This window comes from Puma concolor, chromosome B1 (assembly GCF_028749965.1).
Source record: "Puma concolor isolate L17-30 chromosome B1, mPumCon1.1.hap2, whole genome shotgun sequence".
In the NCBI taxonomy this organism is placed as follows: Eukaryota; Metazoa; Chordata; class Mammalia; order Carnivora; family Felidae; genus Puma; species Puma concolor.
The window spans coordinates 60,630,927-60,653,720 of NC_141670.1; the positions used below are offsets into that span (position 1 = coordinate 60,630,927).

General features: G+C 37.5%; 1 protein-coding gene across 6 annotated transcripts in view; it reads left to right on the forward strand.

Moving 5' to 3' along the window:
* The first annotated feature begins 1,027 nt into the window (after window positions 1-1,027).
* The window catches only part of LOC112858881 (putative ATP-dependent RNA helicase DDX60), a 114,185-nt gene continuing 92,418 nt past the window's right edge, over window positions 1,028-22,794 (forward strand). Inside the window, exons 1-9 of one of the 6 annotated variants that reach the window (XM_086703903.1) lie at window positions 1,034-1,191; window positions 8,328-8,449; window positions 9,265-9,374; window positions 9,507-9,576; window positions 10,748-10,937; window positions 12,002-12,343; window positions 14,586-14,702; window positions 17,003-17,164; window positions 19,430-19,591. In XM_086703903.1, coding sequence (XP_086560029.1) covers window positions 9,371-9,374; window positions 9,507-9,576; window positions 10,748-10,937; window positions 12,002-12,343; window positions 14,586-14,702; window positions 17,003-17,164; window positions 19,430-19,591 — 1,047 coding nt within the window. In that variant the 5' untranslated portion in view covers window positions 1,034-1,191; window positions 8,328-8,449; window positions 9,265-9,370. Of the gene's footprint in view, window positions 1,493-8,327; window positions 8,450-9,264; window positions 9,375-9,506; window positions 9,577-10,747; window positions 10,938-12,001; window positions 12,344-14,585; window positions 14,703-16,683; window positions 16,733-17,002; window positions 17,165-19,429; window positions 19,592-22,794 lie in introns of those variants that run through there. The other 5 variants (XM_086703904.1, XR_015250137.1, XM_086703902.1 and 2 more) reach the window with 5 other exon arrangements.

Here is a 22,794-nt window from a genome sequence, read left to right on the forward strand (position 1 = left end):
CAAAGTACCTTTTGCCAGAGAAGGTAACATGTTCACGGGTCGCAGGATTTAGAACACTGATTTCTTGACAGGAGGAAGGAGAGGATTATCATTATTAGAGATGTTAGAGAAAGACAGATATGAATATAATAGAACTTTAGGCCAGTCATGTGTCAAGTTCCAAATTTTTACGTTTCCTTCCTCAGTTTCGTCATCACAAATTTGTAAATAAGTGAATGAATGAATGGGTGCCTGATGGATGTGAGCAATGTCCAGTCTCTCCGTCCCTACCTTTTTCTTTAACAACTTGACTCTTCAATTTATGACAAGAAAATATGTCACGCACTGCTCTGTTTTCTGTGGGACAGTGTCTGCCCATCTGTTCTTTACCTGCCTTGCAGACAAAGCAGCTGTGGCTCTCCATTGTTGCTAATATTACCCAAATCCACTGTCACCTCCACTTGCCTCTTCCTAGAATTCGAGTATATTTGCACATGAATCTAAGCACATTAAGAGACTAGAAGGAAAGAGAGGCTAGGGTTAAAACCCAAATTGACAATAGTTTCTGCCACGACGGGCAGGCATTTAGTGAAAATAACAAGAAGGCAGAAGTAAAAAGCGAGCGGGCTGCGCTTTCAATTTGATTTTTTAATGGTGTTTCTTGGCTCCACATATAGTTTGCACAGAGCAGTCATCATTATCTTCTCCTACTAGAACTCCACGTTCAGGTGTTCCTTCCCACTGTTTTTGTTTTTGAATCAAAGGGGAGCAGCAAGACCCACGGTGGAACTTCAGATTCCACAGTGTTCTACTTGATCTATTTCTAAACTCTGCCCCTCCTTGATTTTTATCTCCCAGCTGTCCCAGATCTCTCGGCCTCACTCCCCTCTGCTTCCTGTCCGAATTCCGAAGCCCAGGTTACCGTTTCTGCTATGTCTTCCCCACTGAAGGGAAGGATGTTCAGACTCACTCTTCTGAAACCCGTCGGACCTATTTCGTGATAAAGGAAAACGAAACTCAAACGTGCCCGATGTGAGAAACGAAACCAAAACTTCCTTTCCGGGTACAAAAGACTGGCCGAGGCGGCTCGGCAGGTCAGAAGCCCAGGTTCAGGCGCCCCCTCGAGTTGCCACTCAGGGCTCCGCGCTCTGAGCCCCTGTCGGTCGCTTCCTTCCCTGCAGGTGCCCGTCAGCTGCTCCACCGACGCCACAGGTCCGGTGCGGACGCCGGGGTGGAGGTTGGCGGGAGCAACGGGAGGTGCTCCGGGGAGCGAACCGGGGTGGGGGGGGAGGCGTGGGAGCGGGCTCCAAGGCGACCGGGGTCACTGCAGGGAGAAACCCGGAGTGGAGATATCGCTCGCAGTTCCAGCTCTCTGGTCCAGGCGGGAGGTGGCCCGGGAGCGGCTCCGGACGCGCCCCGCTGCGCCCCCCCCCCCCCCGAAAATGGTGGCGGACGGGTCTCCCGTTGGCGCCGAGAGGCAAGGCGTGGGGAGAGGCAGAGGAAAGGGACGCAGGTGGGGAGCGCGGGGTCTGGAATCCGAAGGAGAGGGGCGAGCGTTCAGGCTTTTAAGGGGACCTCTTCAAAGAAAGAATGCTGGGATCTGGGGCCTTAGGGAAACTAAGCGAGGTCAGATCTGAGCGTAACCAGTATGACCTAGACATCGGTAGCGGCAGGCAGATAGCATCCCCACTCCACGCACAATCGGGGCGCAACTACAAACTTGCAGAATCAGAATCTGCGTTCGAATAACTTACAGGCGATTCCTACCTACCCCTACATTTCAGTGGCTTCATGCAATAATCATTTATTTCTTATATAACAGTTAAAAGAATGTAAAAATGGTCAAAGGGCATGTATTTGTTTTCTATTGCTGCATGACAAATTACCGCAAATTTGGGAAGTTTAGTCAATAAAAATGTATTATTTTATAAATTTCCGTGAATCAGAAGTCTAGACACAGAGTAACTGAATGCTTTTACTCAGCACCTCACCAGACTAAAATGAAGGTGCCTACTGGAGCTGCCATCTTGTCCAGGTTCTTTCCAGTTGTTGGAAGAATCCAATTCCTTGCAGGTGTGGGATTGTGAGGTTCTCTGTTTTCTTGTTGGCTGTTGGCTGTGGGTTATTCTCAGCCTTTAGATTCCACCCTCAGCTCCCGGCCAGGTGGTCCTCTCAAAGCATTGTGGCTTATGTCTTCAAAGCTATCAGGAGAATCTGTCTCCTGGAATGTTGGAGTCTTACGTAATGTGACCTAATCATGGGAGAGACTATCCCATTCAATCTTCCCGTCCTGCCCACACCCAAGGAGAGGATATTATACAGGGCAGTGCACCAAGGTGGCTGGAGTCTTGGAGGGCATCTAGAATTCTGTCCATTGCTGGTCAGCTTTTCTCCAGTGTTTCAGGAAATTGACTCTTTCCATCAAGAGGTTCCATCATTCCCTGGGCCTTATTTTCTGAATTGGGCTGTCTCTAATAATCTATGATTTCTCTTTTTCCCATCCCTTCTCTTTTTTCTTTTAAAGATTGTTTAAATCAGAACCCAGATAAGGTTTTGGCACTACTGTGATTGGATAATATGTCTTTAGGCTTGTTGTAGTCTCTTTCATCCTCTTGTAATTTGTTAATAAATTGGAGTCCCTTCCCTTCCCTTCCCTTTCCTTTTTTTTTTTTTTTTTTTTTTTTTTTTTTTTGGCCTTGTAGAGATTCTAATCTTCCTGGTATCATTTAACAGGTTCTTCTATCTTATAAATGTCTCGTTAATTAATTGTTGCTACTAGAGTTTTGATCAAATTCAGGTCAAAATTTTTGGTCGAGTATTTCTTTCTTTTTTTTTAATGTTTATTTTTGAGACAGACAGAGACAGAGACAGAGAACTAGTGAGGGAGGGGCAAAGAGAGAGGGAGACACAGAATCCAAAGCAGGCTCCAGGCTCTGAGCTGTCAGCACAGAGCCAGATGTGGAGCTCGAACTCATGAACCAGGAGATCATGACCTGAGCCGAAGTCAGATGCTCAATTGACTGAGGCACCCAGGCTCGTCTTTGCTGGAATATTTCAACAGTGATGCACTTCTACATGGAAGTAGCTATTTGCCTGTATTTTTGTTGTTCTAGCACCTAAAAATAACAAGATCTATTAATTCATTAGAAGTTGTAATATAAGTATAAATGAAATATAAGTATAAATGAAATTTCCCCATTTATATTTATTTGGCAACACAGTGGTTCAGTACTTATATGAGAAAGGCAATTTAACTTCTTGATTCCAGAAGCCCTTAATTTTTGATATATTATCTTTAGATGCTCTCTCTGGACTTTCTGCGATGAAAAATGAGGAACTTAATATACGCTCTTCTTTTTCCACTATTCATCCCTTTCTGAACTTTCCAATTTGGTTAATTATATTACTTTTATATTATAATGGTTTATCATAGTTTACAGTATTTTTGACTTTATTTTTAAAAATGTTTTATTTATTTTGAGAGAGAGAGAGAGGGAGAGAGAGAGAGCGGGCAAGGGACAGAGAGAGAGGGAGAGAGAGAATTCTAAGCAGGCTTCCTGCTGTTAGTGCAGAGACCCACCAGGGCTCTATCCCACAAACTTGACCGGAGCCAAGATCAAGAGTTGGCCGCTTAAGCGACAGTCACCCAGGTGCCTGTTTATGACTTTAATTTTTGTGATTTGTTTCTGGTAGAGTAAAAAATGGGAAGTCAAGTAAACAAGTCACAAAATTATTTATTATGTTATTTATTGTAGAAGCAATCTATATGGTTGACTTGGAAATGTAGTTATCATTAAGACCGCTGTTTGAAATCGATACTTTTCTAAATTCAGAGTATCATGGATCCTCCTATTTTTCTTTATAGCTTCCTTTAATTTTCCTGGATCATATGTAGTTATACTGTTTCTTGATTGTCCTTCTGCTTGATATCTACCCCCTAATTTTCTGAACTGTCTCTTTAAATAACATTATCATTCAGGCTAGGTGGTTGGTGACTTCTTAAATATCTAGTAATATTGTCTTTCTGCCCTCCTAATGGAGTGAATGACTGGGTATGGAATTATAAGTTCAAAATATTTTCCCCTTGGAACTTTGAAAACATTATATTTTCTTTTACCAAAACATCCAATAACGCTCCTCATTTTATTCAGTTCTAACTGTGTGCCAGGTTCAATTTTAATCAATTAAAAAAAATTTTTTTTTAATGTTTTTATTTATTCTTGAAGGAGAGAGAGAGAGACAGAGCATGAACAGGGGAGGAGCAGAGAGAGAGGGAGACACAGGATTCGAAGCAGGCTCCAGGGTGTAAGCCGTCAGCACAGAGCCCGATGCAGGGCTCGAACTCATAAACTGTGAGATCATGACCTGAGCCAAAGCCAGATGCTCAACCAACTGAGCCACCCAGGTGCTCCTTAATCAATTTCTATACATCAACTCATACATACATTGAAAACACAGCCAGAGGAGAGTAACATTATTGTCCCAGTTTTATAGATGAGTAAACTGAGACACAGAGAAAGTAAATACCTTGCCTAAGATTATAAAACTATGTTATGTTTCATTACTAGGATGAAAACCCAGGTCTTCTGCTTAGAGTGCTCATGCCTTTAACCATTTCACATATGCTTTCCCTGACTTCCATTTCTTCGTAGCACATCCCCATCTTTATTCTTGGAGCTCTGCAGTTCGAAGGAGCTATTGCTAGGTGTGTGTTTCTCTTCTGTCATTATGTTTTCTTAGTACTTGGAAAAACTTTTCAACCTAAAAATGTGTATTTTTTCTTTAACTCTGGCCCAGTATTATTGTATGACTTTAAATATTATATCTTTTATTATTTTTATCCCTACTCATTTTGGAATCTTATTTTTCTCCTTCTTGAATTAACATGGGATGAATTTAAAACTTTCAAATCTATCCTCTATATTTCTTAGTACTTTTTCTATTTTCCATCTCTTTGTTTTTTTCTTTTTCCTTTTTTTTTAATGTTTATTTATTTTTGAGAGAGAGAGACAGAGCTCAAGAGGGGGAGGGGAGAGAGAGAAGGAGATACAGAATCCGAAGCAGACTCCAGACTTTTTTTTTTAAAGTTTTTAATGTTTTCTTTATTTATTTATTTAATATGAAATTTATTGTCAAATTGGTTTCCATACAACACCCAGTGCTCATCCCAACAGGTGCCCTCCTCAATGCCCATCACACACTTTCCCCTCCCTCCCACCCCCATCAACCCTGTTTATTTTTTTAAATATATTTTTTTAATGTTTATTTATTTCTGAGACAGAAAGAGACAGAGCATGAGGGAGGGGAGTGGGAGAGGGGCAGAGAGAGAGAGGGGACACAGAATCCGAAGCAGGCTCCAGGCTCTGAGCTGTTAGCACAGAGCCCTACATGGGGCTCAAACTCACAGAGCGTGGGATCATGACCTGAGCCGAAACCAGATGCTCAACCGACTGAGCCCGGGCACCCCAAACCCTCAGTTTATTCTCAGTTTTTAAGAGTCTCCTATGGTTTGCCTCCCTTCCTCTCTTTCTTTTTTCCCCTTCTCCTCCCCCATGGTCTTCTGTTAAGTTTCTCAGGGTCCACATAAGAGTGAAAACATATAGTATCTGTCTCCCTGTATGACTTATTTCACTTAGCATAACACTGTCCACTTCCATCCATGTTGCTACAAAAGGCCATATTTCATTCTTTCTCATTGCCAAGTAGTATTCCATTGTGTATATAAACCACAACTTCTTTATCTGTTCATCAGTTGATGGATGTTTAGGCTCTTTCCATAATTTGGCTATTGTTGAAAGTGCTGCTGTAAACATTGGGATACAAGTGCCTCTATGCATCATCACTCCTGTATCCCTTGGGTAAATTCCTAGCAGTGCTATTGCTGACTCCAGGCTTTGAGCTGTCAGCACAGAGCCTGTTTGTGGGGCTTGAAGTCACAAGCCATGAGATCACGACCTGAGCTGAAGTCAGACGCTTAACTGGCTGAGCCACCCAGGTGCCCCTCTTTGTTTTCTTCTCATGCCTTCTAAGGAATTTCCTGGATTTCCGATCTGTAACTTGAGATTTCATCATGTCCATTTTATTGCTCTGCATGTGACTTTTTTCCTGAAAGTATAAATTTTTTTGAGGATTTACTTTTGTTTTTTCTGTAGCAGCCTGTTATTATTGTATTAGATAATATTGTGATTATTGAGAATGCTAATTCAAACTTTTTAAAGGACTATTCTGGCCTTGAATCATGTTTATTCATCCAGCTTCTTCTTAATACCACCCCCCATGTCTGATAATTCAGATTTTTAAATATACATTTATTCAGTGGTTTTTGTGGTGGGTAGCAGGCTTTATTTTCCCTACCATGACTCTCCCTTAAATGAGAGAGAACTGGGCATAGTGATACAAATTCTATGTACATTTTGTGTAAGTTTGGCCTGAGTTCAGGATGAAGTTTCATAGGAAAAGTTTCCTATATGATATATGAGAGGAGGTAGGCAGGCAAGCTATGGAACCCCTTAATTATCAAATTGAGAAGGGTTTTATTCTCCCACCATGGCTTTTGTTGAAAAGTTGTAGTGTCCAATAGGCACACATATCTCATTAGTAATTGTTGTTATTTAATTTAAAACGATGTTATTTCTTTCTGTTTATGTGTATTTTATTTTCAAATGATTATGTTAGGACTTATTAATTTGTTTGGAGCTAACTCCTTAATAAATAAACTGTTAGGTATTTATTTTGTCCTAGGAGTACCATAAGAAAAATTCTTGAGACATTAAGAACTTCTGGGAACCTATGAATTACCTTATTTCATTCAATCTGACCCTACCTTTTCTGGATCTATCCCTTCTGTAAGATACTTGGGGTTAATATTCTCCCGTTTACTCAGTTCTCATGGAATCATCTTTTATATTTGAACTTGGTACAATTTGGAGAACTGAAGTAAAACAGTATGGCTAATGTGCAGTTAGTAAGGTTGGGAATTGTATGAATTGGATGGCAGAGAGTTTTGGGGAAATTCTCTAAAATTCTTCCCTAGGCAAAAGCCCCTTATAATGTGAGCTATAGCTACTTTTCCTATTTCATTTCCAATCAAATCATTCTGTTTTATGCCATGTGGAACAACCTGTGGAATCAAACTTGTCATGTGGTTTCACATCTCTGTGCATTAAACCAGTATTGTTTTGCTCTTTGAGATGTGATCCTCTGTATCTCTTAACCTTCTCTAAGATGCTTCCATAATTCTTTCTCATATTTTAAATGTGTCCTCAAAACCTCAGAACACAAGAGCCTGACTACTCCAGTTGATTGAAGAACTCTTTTAATTCTCTAATGGCTTTCTGTACCATTTCTGCTAGGTCACTAAGCACGTTACACTTTTTGATTTAATTCTCTTTAAACCCTTACCAGATTGTGAGGGGAGAGGACCATGTTTTATGCATATTTGCATATGTGGCAGCAAGTGCAATGCTTGGTAAGGAGTAGATGCTCTTTAGGTCTGATAAAAGGGGGAATAACTAGGTAAGCGAGAGACCATGCTTTTGCCTGTCTCCATTAAGTGTTTCTTAAACATTCCATTCCAGCCACAGTAATTTCTTTTTTCTTCAAGTTTACTCATTTTTTGCAGTCATGAACCTCCATGCATTGTTATTTTAATATTTATTATGTTTATTTATTTTTGAGACAGAGAGAGACAGAGCACGAGTGGGGGAGGGGCAGAGAGAGAGGGAGACACAGAATCCAAAGCAGGCTCCAGGCTCTGAGCTGTCAGCACAGAGCCCGACGCAGGGCTCTAACTTGGGAACGGCGAGATCATGACCTGAGCCGAAGCTGACACTCAACCGACTAAGCCACCCAGGCATCCCTAATATTTAATATCAATGTGTACCTCATCATTATATGTTCTTTAATGTCATATAATATGAATATCTATCTATCTATCTATCTATCCATCTATCTAATTTATCTATTATCTGTCTATCATCTATCTATCAAGTTCCACTGCCCTAACACACTATATGGCGTATTTGAAGAATGTCTCAATATTTGTTTTTTGTAACAGAATGCTCAAGTGCATTTTCTTCTGCCTCTTTGACAGTTCTTTCTCAATTACCTTTGCAGACTCTTCCTCTTCTCTGTTGGCATTTATTAAATATTAGTGATCTGCAAAACTGTATTTTCAGTCCTTTCTTCTTCTTTCATGATACTGTGTCTGTCTGTCCAAGCAGGTTCCTCTACCTCAGTGGCCTTATTTACAATAATATTCAAGTTACTCACATATTCAGGTCTAGCCCAGACCTTGGGTTTGACCTCTAGACCTACATATTTAATTACTCACGTGACATGTCCTACAGTCTTGAACTCAAGTCAAACTCAGAGTGACCACAAATGAACTCATGATCCTTCCCTGAAATGTAGACTTGTTCCAAGGTTTCCTGCCCAGGGAATGGCCTCGTCCTCCATCCTGTTGCATCAGGTAGAATCTTAAAATCATCCTTGACAACCTTCACTCTTCCCTCTTCTTCATCCGTATCAGATCCATTACAAAATTATGTTAAACTAACCTTTCAAATATTTAATATCCATAGGGGCCCCAAACTACCATCAAACTGTATTACATCAAACTACTCTCATTACCCTTCTGAACTGTGGTTTTCTCTCTGCTTTACTAACAGGAACTTTGATCCCATCTTATCTATTCTCTCTACTGCAGCCAGAGTAATCTTTCAAAATGTAAAGCCGCTCATAACACTACGTGCTTAAAGTCCGTCAGTGGATTTTAGGATGAAAACATGCCCTCAAAGGCTCTGCCTGCTCTCATATTTCTGTAACCCTCTAGTACAGCTAACTCTTTCCTCACTCTCTCCATTCCAACCTCGTTGACTTCTGTTCTGGATCTAGAACCACCCACGCTCATTCATGACACAAGACTTTTGTACATGGTATTTTCTGGTATTTTTTGTACACGGTCTTTTCTGCCTGGAATGCTATTCCCCCCATCCCTGTATTTAATTAAATTTTGTTTCATCCTTCAGAAATCAACTCAAGCATTACTTCATTAGGATGCTTCCTCTATCCTCTTTGTCACAGTTTAAATTTTCCATTGTCCATATGATTATCTGATTAATATTTGTCTTTCCTGGTGGATTTTAAGCTCCATGAGAACTAACAGCATGTTGCTCTTTGTTCATATATTCCCATTGCCTGATGTTTTGCTTAACACACAGTAGTCATTTAATACTATTTGTTGATGGAATAAATGAATTTCTAATTTTTCTTCTTTCTTTGTAGGTCTGTCATTTTCATTAATAACTGCCACTTAGAGGTACCACAGTAAAGGAAATTTGCTATATTTAATGTTTTCCAGTTCAGGTTCGAGGTCCAGAGAGCGGCAAGAATGGGTAATTTTCAATTTAAAATATTTATAAATTACAAAATAATGATTCTTTAAGCTACATGGATTTAATAGAATTAACATAACTTTATTGTTATTTCTTCTTTTTCAAATAATAAGTAAATAATTTATTTTTTAGGTTTAGAAGAACACATGATGTTTTTAGAAAAAATGTCACAGTTAATTATGAGTGCATTGCCAAAAGCCAAGTGAGTATTGTAATAAAGATTTCACTATGTGGAGTTTAAGACACAAAACAAATGAACATAGGGGAAAGGAGAGAAAAATAAGATAAAAGAGACAGGGAGGCAAAGAACAAGAGATTCTTAAATACAGAGAACAAACTGAGGGTTGCTGGTGGGGGGATAGGCTAAATGGAGGGATTAAGGCATTAATGGGCATTAAGGAGGGCACTTTTAGGAGCACCAGGTGTCCTATGTGAGAGATGAATCACGGGGTTCTACTTCTGAAACCAGTACTACACTGTATGTTAACTAACTTAAATTTAAATAAATAAATTAAAAAAGAGGTGTACATTTGGATACCATATTTCCTGTATATCTATTTGACATGAAAGTAATGTGTATCTATCTCAGTATATATATTATAGTATATTATATACAATTATATATGCACATGCATATATAAATACATATATGATTGTTTAACATAGAACTTTGAGAGCTGTTTGATAGTGAATGGAAACAGTTTTGTCTTGCATTATTTGTACACAGCTATCAATGAACCTATTGTTTTATAAAGAAATAGTATTGATTAAACAGGGAGGAAATTTAACACAGGTCTATATTCAGAATAGAGGTGCTAAATTCCCGATTCCAATCCAGATTCTGCCATGTGGTTTTACATAATTTGCTCTGTCTCTTTGAGCCTCTTTTTCTTTTTTTTTTTTTTTATTTTTAAAAAAAATTTTTTTTTTTTTCAACGTTTATTTATTTTTGGGACAGAGAGAGACAGAGCATGAGCGGGGGAGGGGCAGAGAGAGAGGGAGACACCGAATCGGAAACAGGCTCCAGGCTCTGAGCCATCAGCCCAGAGCCCGACGCGGGGCTCGAACTCACGGACCGCGAGATCGTGACCTGGCTGAAGTCGGACGCTTAACCGACTGCGCCACCCAGGCACCCCTTGAGCCTCTTTTTCTATGTCTATAGAATGGGAATGATCCCACCTTCTTCCTATGAGGGATAGTCATACATATGGATATATTTGAAAAGTCTTAGCGTAGAGACGGATATAAAATAATTCCTTGGCAAATTCACCTACTGATGATAGTGATAATGGGAGAATAATGACAATGCTACTGTCTTTTGGGGGCCTTATTTAATCAATATGTAATTTTTGTTTTAACTGTTTTCATTTTAGACGTTCCAGTTTATTCAATGATTTTGTTGAATCTGAATTTTTTCTGATTGATGGCGATTCATTACTTGCTACATGCATATGTGAGGAATCATTAAAGCAGGGGCAGCAGCTCCACTTCTTTTATGTAATTGAATGCTATCTTATGGATCTTATCAGTAAAGGAGGACAATTTGCCATAGTTTTCTTCAAGGTAACATGTGATTTAAGACCTAAACTAAAATTCCCTACTATTTTATATTTTTTTCTTATTAACACGTTAAATACATCTATAAGAATTCATAGTTTAAAGGGAAGAACAGAAAAAATACCCATAGTCCCCGTATTCAGAAGTTACCACATTTAAGGTTATATTTTATTTGCAACCATTAAACTTTATATAAAGACACACACGCTCATGAAGGAGGATGAGCAGTCTCTACAGAAGCTCATTTGGATTCAACTTTTCCAACTCGGAGAAGCGCTTCTGTTTTCAGAACTCTGTAGTCAGTTTCTTTGAGCCTGGAAAAATGTCAAGCTCATTGATACTACTTCATTTATTCTTTGTTCCATAGTAAATACCTCTGAGGGAAGGTATTTGGTCTTCCTTTTCTGATTATGAATATAATTAATAAAATATTAACAGTATCAAATACAGAAGTATAACCACTACCACCCTTTCCTTATCCTATCCCTGAAGGTAACCAAGGTATTACCCTTAAGGGTTTTGGAATGTGTCTGTTCAGTCATTTTGCAGTCAACACTATTGTTAGATTTTTAAACATTGCTGACTTCTTGCAAGTGATGTTTTGAATACAGAGCCGGTATTCTAACCTAATGTTTCCAGTCCAGTTTACTGCACTAATTTTGATCTGTTGAGAAAAACCTCTGCTGCTTCAGGACAATCATACTAAATTGGGATAGTCCTCTCCAAGTGGTTCACCTCAGCTTCCTGTTCTGGATAATTTATATCCGCCATTTGCTTTTGCATATTTTTTCTCTCCTTTTTCTTTTTGAAGTGAAATTGGAGAGGAAAAGAATTAGACTACGAAGGGAAAGTATGATAAACCCTGAGCATTATGTGCTTGCTTAATGGGGACGCCTGTATTTAAATCCAAACTGTGATTTATGGCACGTATTTGTGAAATGACAGTCAAGGTCTGACTATAACGCAGAACAAAACTGTATCGGAACCTTTTCTTCTTATGACTTTAATGATACGTGTAAACCAACTAAATGGTAATTTCAAAAAAAATATACTTTATCCTATTCTTACAGGATGCTGAGTATGCATATCTCAGCTTCCCTGAACTTCTTCCTTTGAGAACTGCTTTCATTCTTCATCTTCAGCATAATACCACCATTGATGTTCAAACAGAATTTTCTGGATGCTTATCACAAGGATGGAAAAGTTTCTTAGAAGACAGTTACCCATATTACCTGATGGTTGCAGATGAAGGCCTGAACCATCTGCAAACGCACCTTTTCAACTTTTTAATTATTCAGTCTTGGTCAATCAAGGTCAATGTTGTGCTTTCCTCAGGGCAAACATCCAATATTCTTCGACTTTATGCGTACCTTATGCCAAGCACGTGCACGAACCAAACTTTTTTCAAAGAGGTAATTGATATCTAAATATAAATTTCTTCTAGACTTTTACAGAATTTTCCAAGTTACTTGACTTTTATTTCTACCACTTCTATGGAAATTATCATAGGTTTCACAGAGAGGTATAGAAAATTAACAATAATGATAATACAAATGCAATCATATGTTCAGAACTTGTAATAACAACAATGATTGGTACTTCTCATGAGTCATTTTTTAAATCTTGTCAACAGCCCTTTAGTTAGGTGTAAGTATCATCCGTGTTTTGCAGATGAGGAAATAGATACTTGAGTAAGTAATTTGCTCATTATCAATAGTAAATGAATAATAAAGCATGGATTGAAAAGGAGCAGTCTGACTTTAGCCCTTATGTGCGTAACTACTGTGTGGTATACTGCCTCCAAGTTAATGAAAGTCAGAAATGCACTCATTTGGAGGTAAAAACTCATGCCTCTGTTGCTAAGACATACTGGTGAAATACTTGTTAATACGGTAGTTTTAATGAGAAAACAATGGAGAAGGGTGATGAGGATGGGAAATAAGCAAAATGCTTATTTCATAATATTAAGGCATTAATAGAATTTTCAGAGTATTTAGATTTTAATCCTTTGCTTGATCTTGTTATTTTGCTGCATTGTTATATTTGACAATTACTACATTGAAATTTGGGGAGTTAAAAATACTAATTTTATAAATGAATCTAGTTTCTGGTTAATTTTCACTACTTATAGTAAATCCTCATATGGAGATATTAATTCTGTATTTCATCAAAATAATTTGTGAGTCAATTAACATTTTTTACTCTTTGACAATACTGTCATACTCCTTCTGGTATTTGGAAACATCCAGATGGTTGTCATGAAATCTGATAAGATAGTTTGTTTTGCTATAGTTAGAATCCCAGTCATTAAACTATTTCCAACTCTAGTTGCCTGCTGTGGGTAGGATCAGCCCTGGAGTTGATTTTTATATTGGGAAGAGGAACTGTAATCAATTGATCTCATTTCATTCTGTGAAAACAGTTTCTGAATCTGAGCTTGAAGAGTGCTCTACAAACATCCTTCCCAGTCCGTCCTTAAGAAGATTTTTTTAAAGGTCCCTGGCTGGATCAGCAGTTGGGTGACTGACTTCAGTTCAGGTCATGATCTCAAAACTCATGAGTTTGAGCCCCGCCGAGCTCTGTGCTGATAGCTCAGAGCCTGGAGCCTACTTCGGATTCTGTGTCTCCTTCTCTCTGTCCCTCCCCTGCTCGCACTCTGTCTCTCTCTCTCTCTCTCAGAAATAAATAAACATTAAAAAAATTGAAAAAGAAGATTTTTTTAAAATTTTAGGTTTTATTTCTAGTATAATAATATGTTTCCTAGGTTAGTGAGTACTCATTTTAAAGAGGTTGTTTCACTTATCTATTTGAGGACTATATGAAATGCAAATAAAAATTCAGTGTAATAAGTGATGAATCACTGAATTCTGAAGCCAGTATTACACTGTATATTAACTAACTAAAATATAAATAATAAAAACAGTGTATGATGATAATGGCTGGATGATAGGTACCTGAGGGGAGATTATGCTATTGCTTATTTACATGTATGTTTGAAATTTTTCACAATAAAATATAATGTATTAAATGGGTGCACTTTTTTTTTTTGAGATGTTGGAAATGTTCTAAAATTAGATTATGGTGATGGTTACACAACTCTGTAACTTTACCAAAAGACATTGAATTGTCCCCTTTACGTGAATTTTATGTTATGCTAATTATACTTTTTACAAAGTTTTTAAAAAAATAAAATGCACTAAGTTCCCAGACAAAAATTAATTCAGCAAAGACAACATAGTGCTGCTTGACAGGCTTTAAAAGTATTGTTGATGATCTGTAATTACATTAGTGTAATTTTTTTTTTTTAATTTTTTTTTTCAACGTTTTTTATTTATTTTGGGACAGAGAGAGACAGAGCATGAACGGGGGAGGGGCAGAGAGAGAGGGAGACACAGAATCGGAAACAGGCTCCAGGCTCCGAGCCATCAGCCCAGAGCCTGACCCGGGGCTCGAACTCACGGACCGCGAGATCGTGACCTGGCTGAAGTCGGACGCTTAACCGACTGCGCCACCCAGGCGCCCCGGCATTAGTGTAATTTTTTTAACTTGGAAATATATTTTCACAATTATATCTTCATATATGATTTTCTGTAGTTGGAAAGTGATTAGATATTTTATTTATGACAATTTATGTGACTTGCTTTTCTTTTACAGAATAAAAAGATGATTGAGAATGCTTATAAAATCCTGATTAAACAATTGCAAGAATGTAGAATTTTAGCACTAGAATCTCTTTTTGGAAATTTAAAATGGAAACATATGATGGACGAGGTACTGAAACTTTTAAAAACTTTTTATTTGAACTAATTTTTTAGTTATAAAAAAAAGTTGCAAAAATAGTACTGAGTTCCCATAGACTTCTCACTCAGCTTTCCCTAATGTTAGCATCTTATGTAACCATGGTGCATTTTTCAAAACCAGGAAATTAACATCAGTGTAATACTATTAACTAAGCTTCAGACATTATTTGAGGTTCACTTACTTTTCCATGAATGTCCTTTTTCTGTTCCAAGATTCTGTCTAGGGCTCCACATCCATTTAGTTATTTCTATCTAGTCTCCTCCAATCTGTAGTAGTTTCTCAGTGTTTCCTTATCTTTCATGACCTTGATGTCTTTCATGACCTTGATGATGATATACATGGTGGTGATGGCTACATGGATGTATATTTATCTTCAAACTCATCAAGCCTGGTCTTTCTGAGCACTGTTTTACACTTTTTGAAACCATAAGATGTACCATTCTTATCTTGTATTTTTTCTATCCCAGCCTTGAAATCAACTACTTCTCTAAGCAGTTCTGGTTGCTTTTATTGGAAAGTAGAATTTAGAAGCCAAGATCTGGGAATTAATGTTTGTTCATTTCCACTGGGATGTCATTACTATAAGGACTTTTCAGCAGACACAGCTAGGAAATATATGTGTATATGCTAAGCCATGCATACACATCTGTCTATTTTTTAAAATCTATCTATGTATCTATGTATTTATCTATCATGTATCTATCATCTATCTTAAATATCATGCTTTCACACCAATGACTTTTACTCCAGTTCAACTTCGCATCCTTCATTTTACCCCTCCCATTTCTTTATTTGTTATTTCTTTCTCCAACTGTGAGAAATTCAGCTCTCTCATTACATACAATATATTTACTTATTTTTCATCAATTCTAATGTATACATATAGTTTTAGAATTGCTAACCATATCATGTGAGAAACATATTCACTAGGTGGATTACGGGATTTATGTGCAGTTCTTTTTAGCCTTAGTCATAGAATATGTTAAAATACTGCTTTCCAAAGTTTTTTAGGTTAGTTCTTTTCCTGCTCACCCCATTCAGTTTGGTTATGTTATTCATTATTAATACAGTTAGGTTTGTTGGTTAATATTTGTATTTCATTTTGGGTCCCTCCCACCCATATTCAGATCTTTAAAGTAAAAAAAAAAAAAAATTAATGTTTATTTATTTTTGAGAGAGAGAGAGCACAAGCAGGGAGGGGCAGAGAGAGAGAGGGAGACACAGAATCCGAAGCAGGCTCCAGGCTCTGAGCTGTCAGCACAGAGCCAGACGCGGGGCTTGAACTCACAAACTGTGAGATCATGACCTGAGCCGAAGTTGGACACTCAACCAACTGAGCCACCCAGGTACCCCAACCATATCCAGATTTTTAAAAATTAACCTGTTTATTTTGGAAGGTATGTGAAAGGTATGTGAAATATACTTATGATTCTAAGAATCAGAGATATACAAAAGGATATACTCTAAAAAGTGACACTTTACTCTTATCCCTGCTACTCTGATCCCGTTTTCTACTGTTCACCACACTCCCAAAGACTTCTGTAGGTAACTTGTCTCTTTAGTTACAGGTTTATCCTTCTGGTGTCGTTTCTTTTCTTTCCTTTTAAAAATTAATTAATTTTTGCACAAAAAAGCAGACGTGTGTATTTTCTTATATCCTCTTCTTTCTTAAATAAAGGATCACATAATGTAGATATTCTTTAGTGACTTTCTTTTCAGATTTAGCATGTTCTAGAAATCATTTTAAAGAGATTTTAAAAATCTGTCTCATTATGTTATATAGCTGCATAACACTCCCTTGTGTGGATATACTGTAATTTATTTAACCAATTTCCTACTCTGGAATTTATATTTATTTATATAAATATGTTTTATATATTTAAATTTATATTTATACAAATATGAATGCTGTAATGACTAATGATATGTATGTGCAATTTTGTATTATTAGAGGTATACCTTCAGAGTAGATTTTAAAAATGGAATTGATGTGTCAAAAGGTAAGTGTATATGTTGCTTACTTAGGTCTTATCAATTGTCTTTCTAAAAGGATTATATCACTTTTTTTTTGTCTTTCAGTTTTTAATACTTCTCTGTATATTACAGATACGAGCACTCTCATCTTAAAATTTTATTTATTGTTTTTAACAAATATTTATAGTTTTATGTAATTCCTGTATCTATCTTTGTATGATTTTTTTCTGGTAAGATCACTTGAATAAAAATATTTTTTTAGATGTCATGATGTTTACAGTTTTCTTCTGTGACAGGCATGTGAAACTATTTCTCAGCTTAAGCAACTCTGGCCAGAAGGATCTGACATTCGGCGTGTTCTTTGCGTTACTTCATGCTCGTTGTCTTTGAGAATGTACCATCACTTTTTAGAAAACAGGAACAAGACTATCTCTGATCAGAACACTGACATCCAAGAGGTGTGATTATTATAACTTTCCTGTGAAATGTCATTGCTGTCCACTTTTGAAATTTTATTGATTTCTATCTGCCTTTTCTTCCTTTTGGTATTTTATTTATTTCCCTAGTTTGTTCATGTAAATTTCCCCCCAAGAGGGAAAAACTGGAATTTGTTTACAGGAAATATCTATTATATTGTTATATGATCTAGTGTTTTACTATACAGATTTTTGTACTTCTTAGTACCCATTCAAGTCACATTTGTCCAATCATCCAGAAGAAGGAGGAATAAGAAAGGAAATTAGCACATGGTGAGAGCTTACATTATCATGTTCTGGGCTCTATGCCTTGTGCCTTTATATACTCACAACTGCATTTTAAGGGAGGTATTGTTATTCCCACTTCACATATGGGAACACCTGAGGTTCAGATAGTCCAGGAAACATTCCTCAATTAAATAGCAGTGTGAATTGAACCCATGTCTGTTTTGTTCAAATTCCATAATACCAAACTGTCTTTAGAAAGAACATCCTCATTGTAGTGTCTTAGTGCTGTCCTTGCTAGAGAAGTACTAAAGGTCTTAAACTTTTTAAAAATTTTACTTTAATTTATTAAAAACTGTTTTTTTTTAATGTTTATTTTTGAGAGAGGGAGAGAGAGAGAGAGAGAGAGAGGGTGCAAGTGGGGGATAGACAGAGAGAGAGGGAGACACAGAATCTGAAGCAGGCTCCAGGCTCTGACCTGTCAGCACAGAGCCCAATGAGGGGCTCAAACTCACTAACTGTGAGATCATGACCTGAGCCGAAGTTGGAGGCTTAATGGACTGAGTCACCCAGGTACGCCCCCCTCACCCCCACCGAATGTGTTAAACTTCTTTATGGTTGATAGAGTCCCTTAAGAATCTGCTGGCCAGTATGGATTTGCTCTCCAGTAAATAGTCCTCCTTATATATATATGTGTACATATGCACATGTACACACACATGTGTGTACACACATTATTTTTATATACAACCTGACTGCGAGGGCATTCTTGCTTGAAAGTTTTTATTAAAGAAAAATGAAACATTTTGTAGCATTTTTGTACACTCTCAGAGAAATGAACAGGACTTACAGCATTTTACCTAACATCCTTTATATTTGGTTTTCCAATATCTACTTGAATATATTTTTAGTAAAATATTTTTTACATGATTAGGCACGACATTTTAAATTATTATCACAAAAATGATACCAGACCGAGTGTATCTCTGGAACTTCTCTAACTATTAGACTATTTGGCCTTCTGGGGGCATTCTGAAATAAGTCTTAGTTTTGTTTTACTGACAACCCTGCAAACATTTGAAGATGGCTTGGAGACCCTTGTCCCATTATGTTAAATATGCCCATTTCTTCACACTTTTTCTAATTGGGTAAGTTTTTTAGATGTGTCCTGGTTTATTCACTGTGGTAACGTTCAGTGTTACTTTTAAAGTATGAAGCTTTAGTGGCTCCTGAGTGGCTAGTCGGTTAAGCGTCCGACTTCGGCCCAGGTCATGATCTCACGGTTTGTGGGTTCGAGCCCCGTGTTGGGCTCCGTGCTGATAACTCAGAGTCTGGAGCCTGTTTCAGATTCTGTGTCTCCCTCTCTCTGCCCCTCCCCTGCCCACGCTCTGTCTCTCTCTGTCTCAAAAATAAATAAACATTGAAAAAAAAATTTAAAGTTGATGCTTTAGGGACACCTGGGTGGCTCAGTCGGTTGAGCATCCAACTTTGGCTGAGGTCGTGATCTCATGGCTTGAGGGTTTGAGCCCCACATCAGGCTCTGTGCTGAGAGTTCAGAGCTTGGAGCCTGCTTCAGATTCTGTGTCTCCCTCTCTCTCTCTGCCCCTCCTCGCTCGCTCTGTCTGTCTCTCTCAAAAATAAATAAAAAGATGAAAAAAATTTACAGTATGATGCTTTAGACAGAATAGGGCATTTAAAGTATGGCTCCATCAGTGCAAAGTGCTGTGGGATCATGGCTTCTTTAGATGCTGGACCAGCTCACCTAAAGTTAGGCTTAACTAAAAATACTAACGAATGCTTTATGTAAACTGCTCTTCAGCTGGCAGTTCCCTGTCCCCTTACCTGAATTCTGTATTTTATATGCATTCAAATTTATGTATGAAGAAAAAAACTCAAAAACATAGAATTAAGAATGTAATAAAGTGTGGTTCCTACACAGGAAAATGTGGCTGCTGACTGTTGTGGTACTACATGCAATTCATAGCCTGGTGGTCTCTATTTTGCCTTCTTTATTTTATTCAGATGGAAAGTAATTGCTTAAACATGATGCAAGAAATGGAAGATTTGTGTAAACTGCATTGTCTCAGTGTGGTTTTTCTACTCCACTCACCTCTTTCTCAAAGGGCCTGTGCTAGATTCATCACTTCCCATTGGGCTAAGAACATTCAGACTTTCTTGAAAATGGTAAATATGCTCTGTATTAGTTTGTTTATTTTTTGTTTCAATTGTGTGATATAAAGAAACCACAGTCACCTTCAAAACAGATTTAAAAGGGAATAATGGCAGCCCTTTGGGGACTTTAAAGGTTTAATGGCCCAAGTCATTTTCTTGCTAATTTCAACAACTCTGTTTGGTAATAATAACAAACAGCATGCTATATATCCAGTCTAAGGAAAAAACTCTCTATTTTCCTTCTTCCAGTTTCTGTCAAGATCAGGTTTTTGTGTTATTAATTATGTGAGATTGGTAACCATTGTATTCTGCTCTTGAGAGGAATTAAAGATATAAATGTAATAGTTATTTTTGTCCATTACAGATATTACTTAGAGAATATTTGTAGACTGTAGGAAAATAGCAAAAACAAAAGAAAAACTTACCCAGGTACCCACTATTCAAGTCAATAACTATTAATATTTTGGTTTATTCTCTTAATTTTAAGTGAATAAGTCTTTCTGTTATTTTTTGTTATTGTTTGAGACATTGGAATGAATATATATATTCATATTCATATATGACATTTTCTTCTCACATATTTTTAGAAATTTTCTTTCATACTCTTGGTTAGCATAATTTTTTAGTGGCCACTATTTTTGTAATGGATGTACCATGGTTTACTCACCCATTCTTATATTGTGGAATATTAAGAGGGTTTTAATTGTTATAAATGCTGCTGCTATTCTCCTGGTTTTTGAGTGTAAGCCTTTTCCTTTGATTTGGGGATGTTGACTTAGACTTCATGCCCAGAAGTGGGATTAGTGGATCAATTTAAATGGAAAATTAAAAAAAAAATTTTTAATGTTTATTTATTTTTGAGAGAGAGACAGACTGCAAGCAAGGGAGGGGCAGAGAGAGAGGAAGATGCAGAATCCAAAGCAGCTCCAGGCTCCGAGCTGTCAGTACAGAGCCCAATGTGGGGCTCAAACTCACAAACCATGAGATCATAACCTGAGCCAAAGTTGGACATTCAACCAACTGAGCCACCCAGGCGCCCCTAAATGGAAAATTTTAGAGAATCTTGACACTTTTAGTCAAAATATTCAAGAAAAATATTTTAGAACCAATCAATTAGTAAGCTAGCCCCAAAATATTTATCTAATGTATATGCATTGTGTGAATCAATGGGGATACAGTGAGAAAAATAAGACTATATTTACCCATCTCATCCTACCACTTTCATAGAGCTACATTTTGCAGGAAGACAGATACTGATTTTTTAAAATTAATATGAAGGAAGAATTACGGGATACTTTAGAGTCTGGTGATAAAAAGTCTCAGTTCAGTTAGAAAAGGATGGCTTCTTCCAAGAATTGAAGAGATGTGAAGTAATGCAAATATTGAAGGATGAGGAGGGATTGGCAAGTTGGTGAGAGGAAGGACACTGGATTCTAGGAGATGAAACAGCATGCGGGATCATCCTGACAATGGCATGATCAAGGAACTGGTCATACAACTTGTAGAACTAGAATAGAAAGAGAAAGTGATAAAGCTGAAGAGATGGGTAAGAGACAAATCATATAGGTCTGTATAGGTCCTGTGAAGAGAATGTGGAGATTTAACTTGATCATAAGCACAATGAGAACCAACTGAATGATTGCAAGGAGATGAATGGCACTTTCATTAAAAAAAAATTTCTTCTGGGCGCCTGGGTGGCTCAGTCGGTTAGGCGTCTGACTTCAGCTCGGCATGATCTCACAGTCTGTGAATTAGAACCCTGCGTGGGACGCTGTGCTGAAACCTCAGAGCCTGGAGCCTGCTTCTGATTCTGTGTCTCCCTCTCTCTGCCCTTCCCCTGCTCATGCTCTCTCTCTGTCACAAAACAAAACATTAAAAAAAAATTTCTTTGGCTTGCAATGCAGAGAGTTCATTGTAGAGGTAAAAATGGATTTGGGGAAACCATTTGGGTGATTGTTACCTCAGTTGATATATGTGCTAATGATATTAGGGACTAAGGAAATGGTAAGTAGGGATGAATAGCAGTAGGCAATTTCAAGAATTATTTAAAGTATAAACTTGTTTAGTGTGGGCATGAGGAAAAGGGAGGAGTCAAATGACTCTAGATCTCTGGCTAGAGCATTTGTGGGGACAATATCATTGTATGAAGTATAATTGCGAAGAAAGATTATGAATTCAGTTTTGGGAATATTGAGTTTACGATGCCAGTGAAATATCCAAATGGAGATATCTAGTAGACAATTTGAAATACTGGTTTGGAGCTTAGTGGAGTGGAATAAGTTGGTGGTAAAGAATTGGGAATCACTAGCCTATGGATGTTAATTAATGCCATGGCGGTGGATAAACTTATTTTAGGAAAGACAAGAGAGCCTAGGACAGAGACCTGAGATACTCCAATATTAAATGGTTAGGGATAGATTGACACTAGCAAAAGACACTGAGAAGGAGCTGCTTAGATGAATAGAGCAGAAAGCTAAGACAATAGATTGTTGTGAAGGTCAAAGGAACTGGGATTTTCAAAAGGTGGTTGTGGTTAATAGTACCAAATGCTATGGAGGTTGAGGACCAAAAATACTACTTTGGGTTTAATGACATAGGACTCACTGTTGATTTTAATGAAGAGACATATTAATGGAGAGCCTAGAAGCAAAAATCTGTGGTAGAGTGGGTTCAGTGGTGAGTAGAAAGGAGAAAATAAAGGTGAAAATAAGTTTACATGTAACAGGTTGAGATTAAGGAAAGTGACACAGGATAAAATGGGATAGGAAAGTGGGTCTATTAGGAATGTTTTTAAAATGGCAAAGACAGAGCATGTTTAAATGCTGATCATAAAATTAAGAGAATAGGATGAAAATACAAGGAAAATAAGGTGAGAGGGGATAGGATCTAGAGTATATTCTTATACAGAGGGAGCAATATTGCCATTTTTATAGGAGACAATAAAGAAAGAACAGTGCAACATTGGCTGTGATAGAAGTTGTAGGATAACTTTGTTCCTATGTGCTGGTTCAATTTTCTTTGTGAAGTAGGAGACAAAGTCATATGCTGAATGTTGTGGCAAGGAAGCAAGCCCAGAAGTTTAGAACCAGGAAATATTTTGGAAATATTTATTGGGAAACTTAGGGGAGTAAACTGTACTGAGAAACCGAGATACCAATTATAGTGGCATCGGTATGTATTATTGCATGATTTTCTTTTTCTGTAGTCTCAACAAC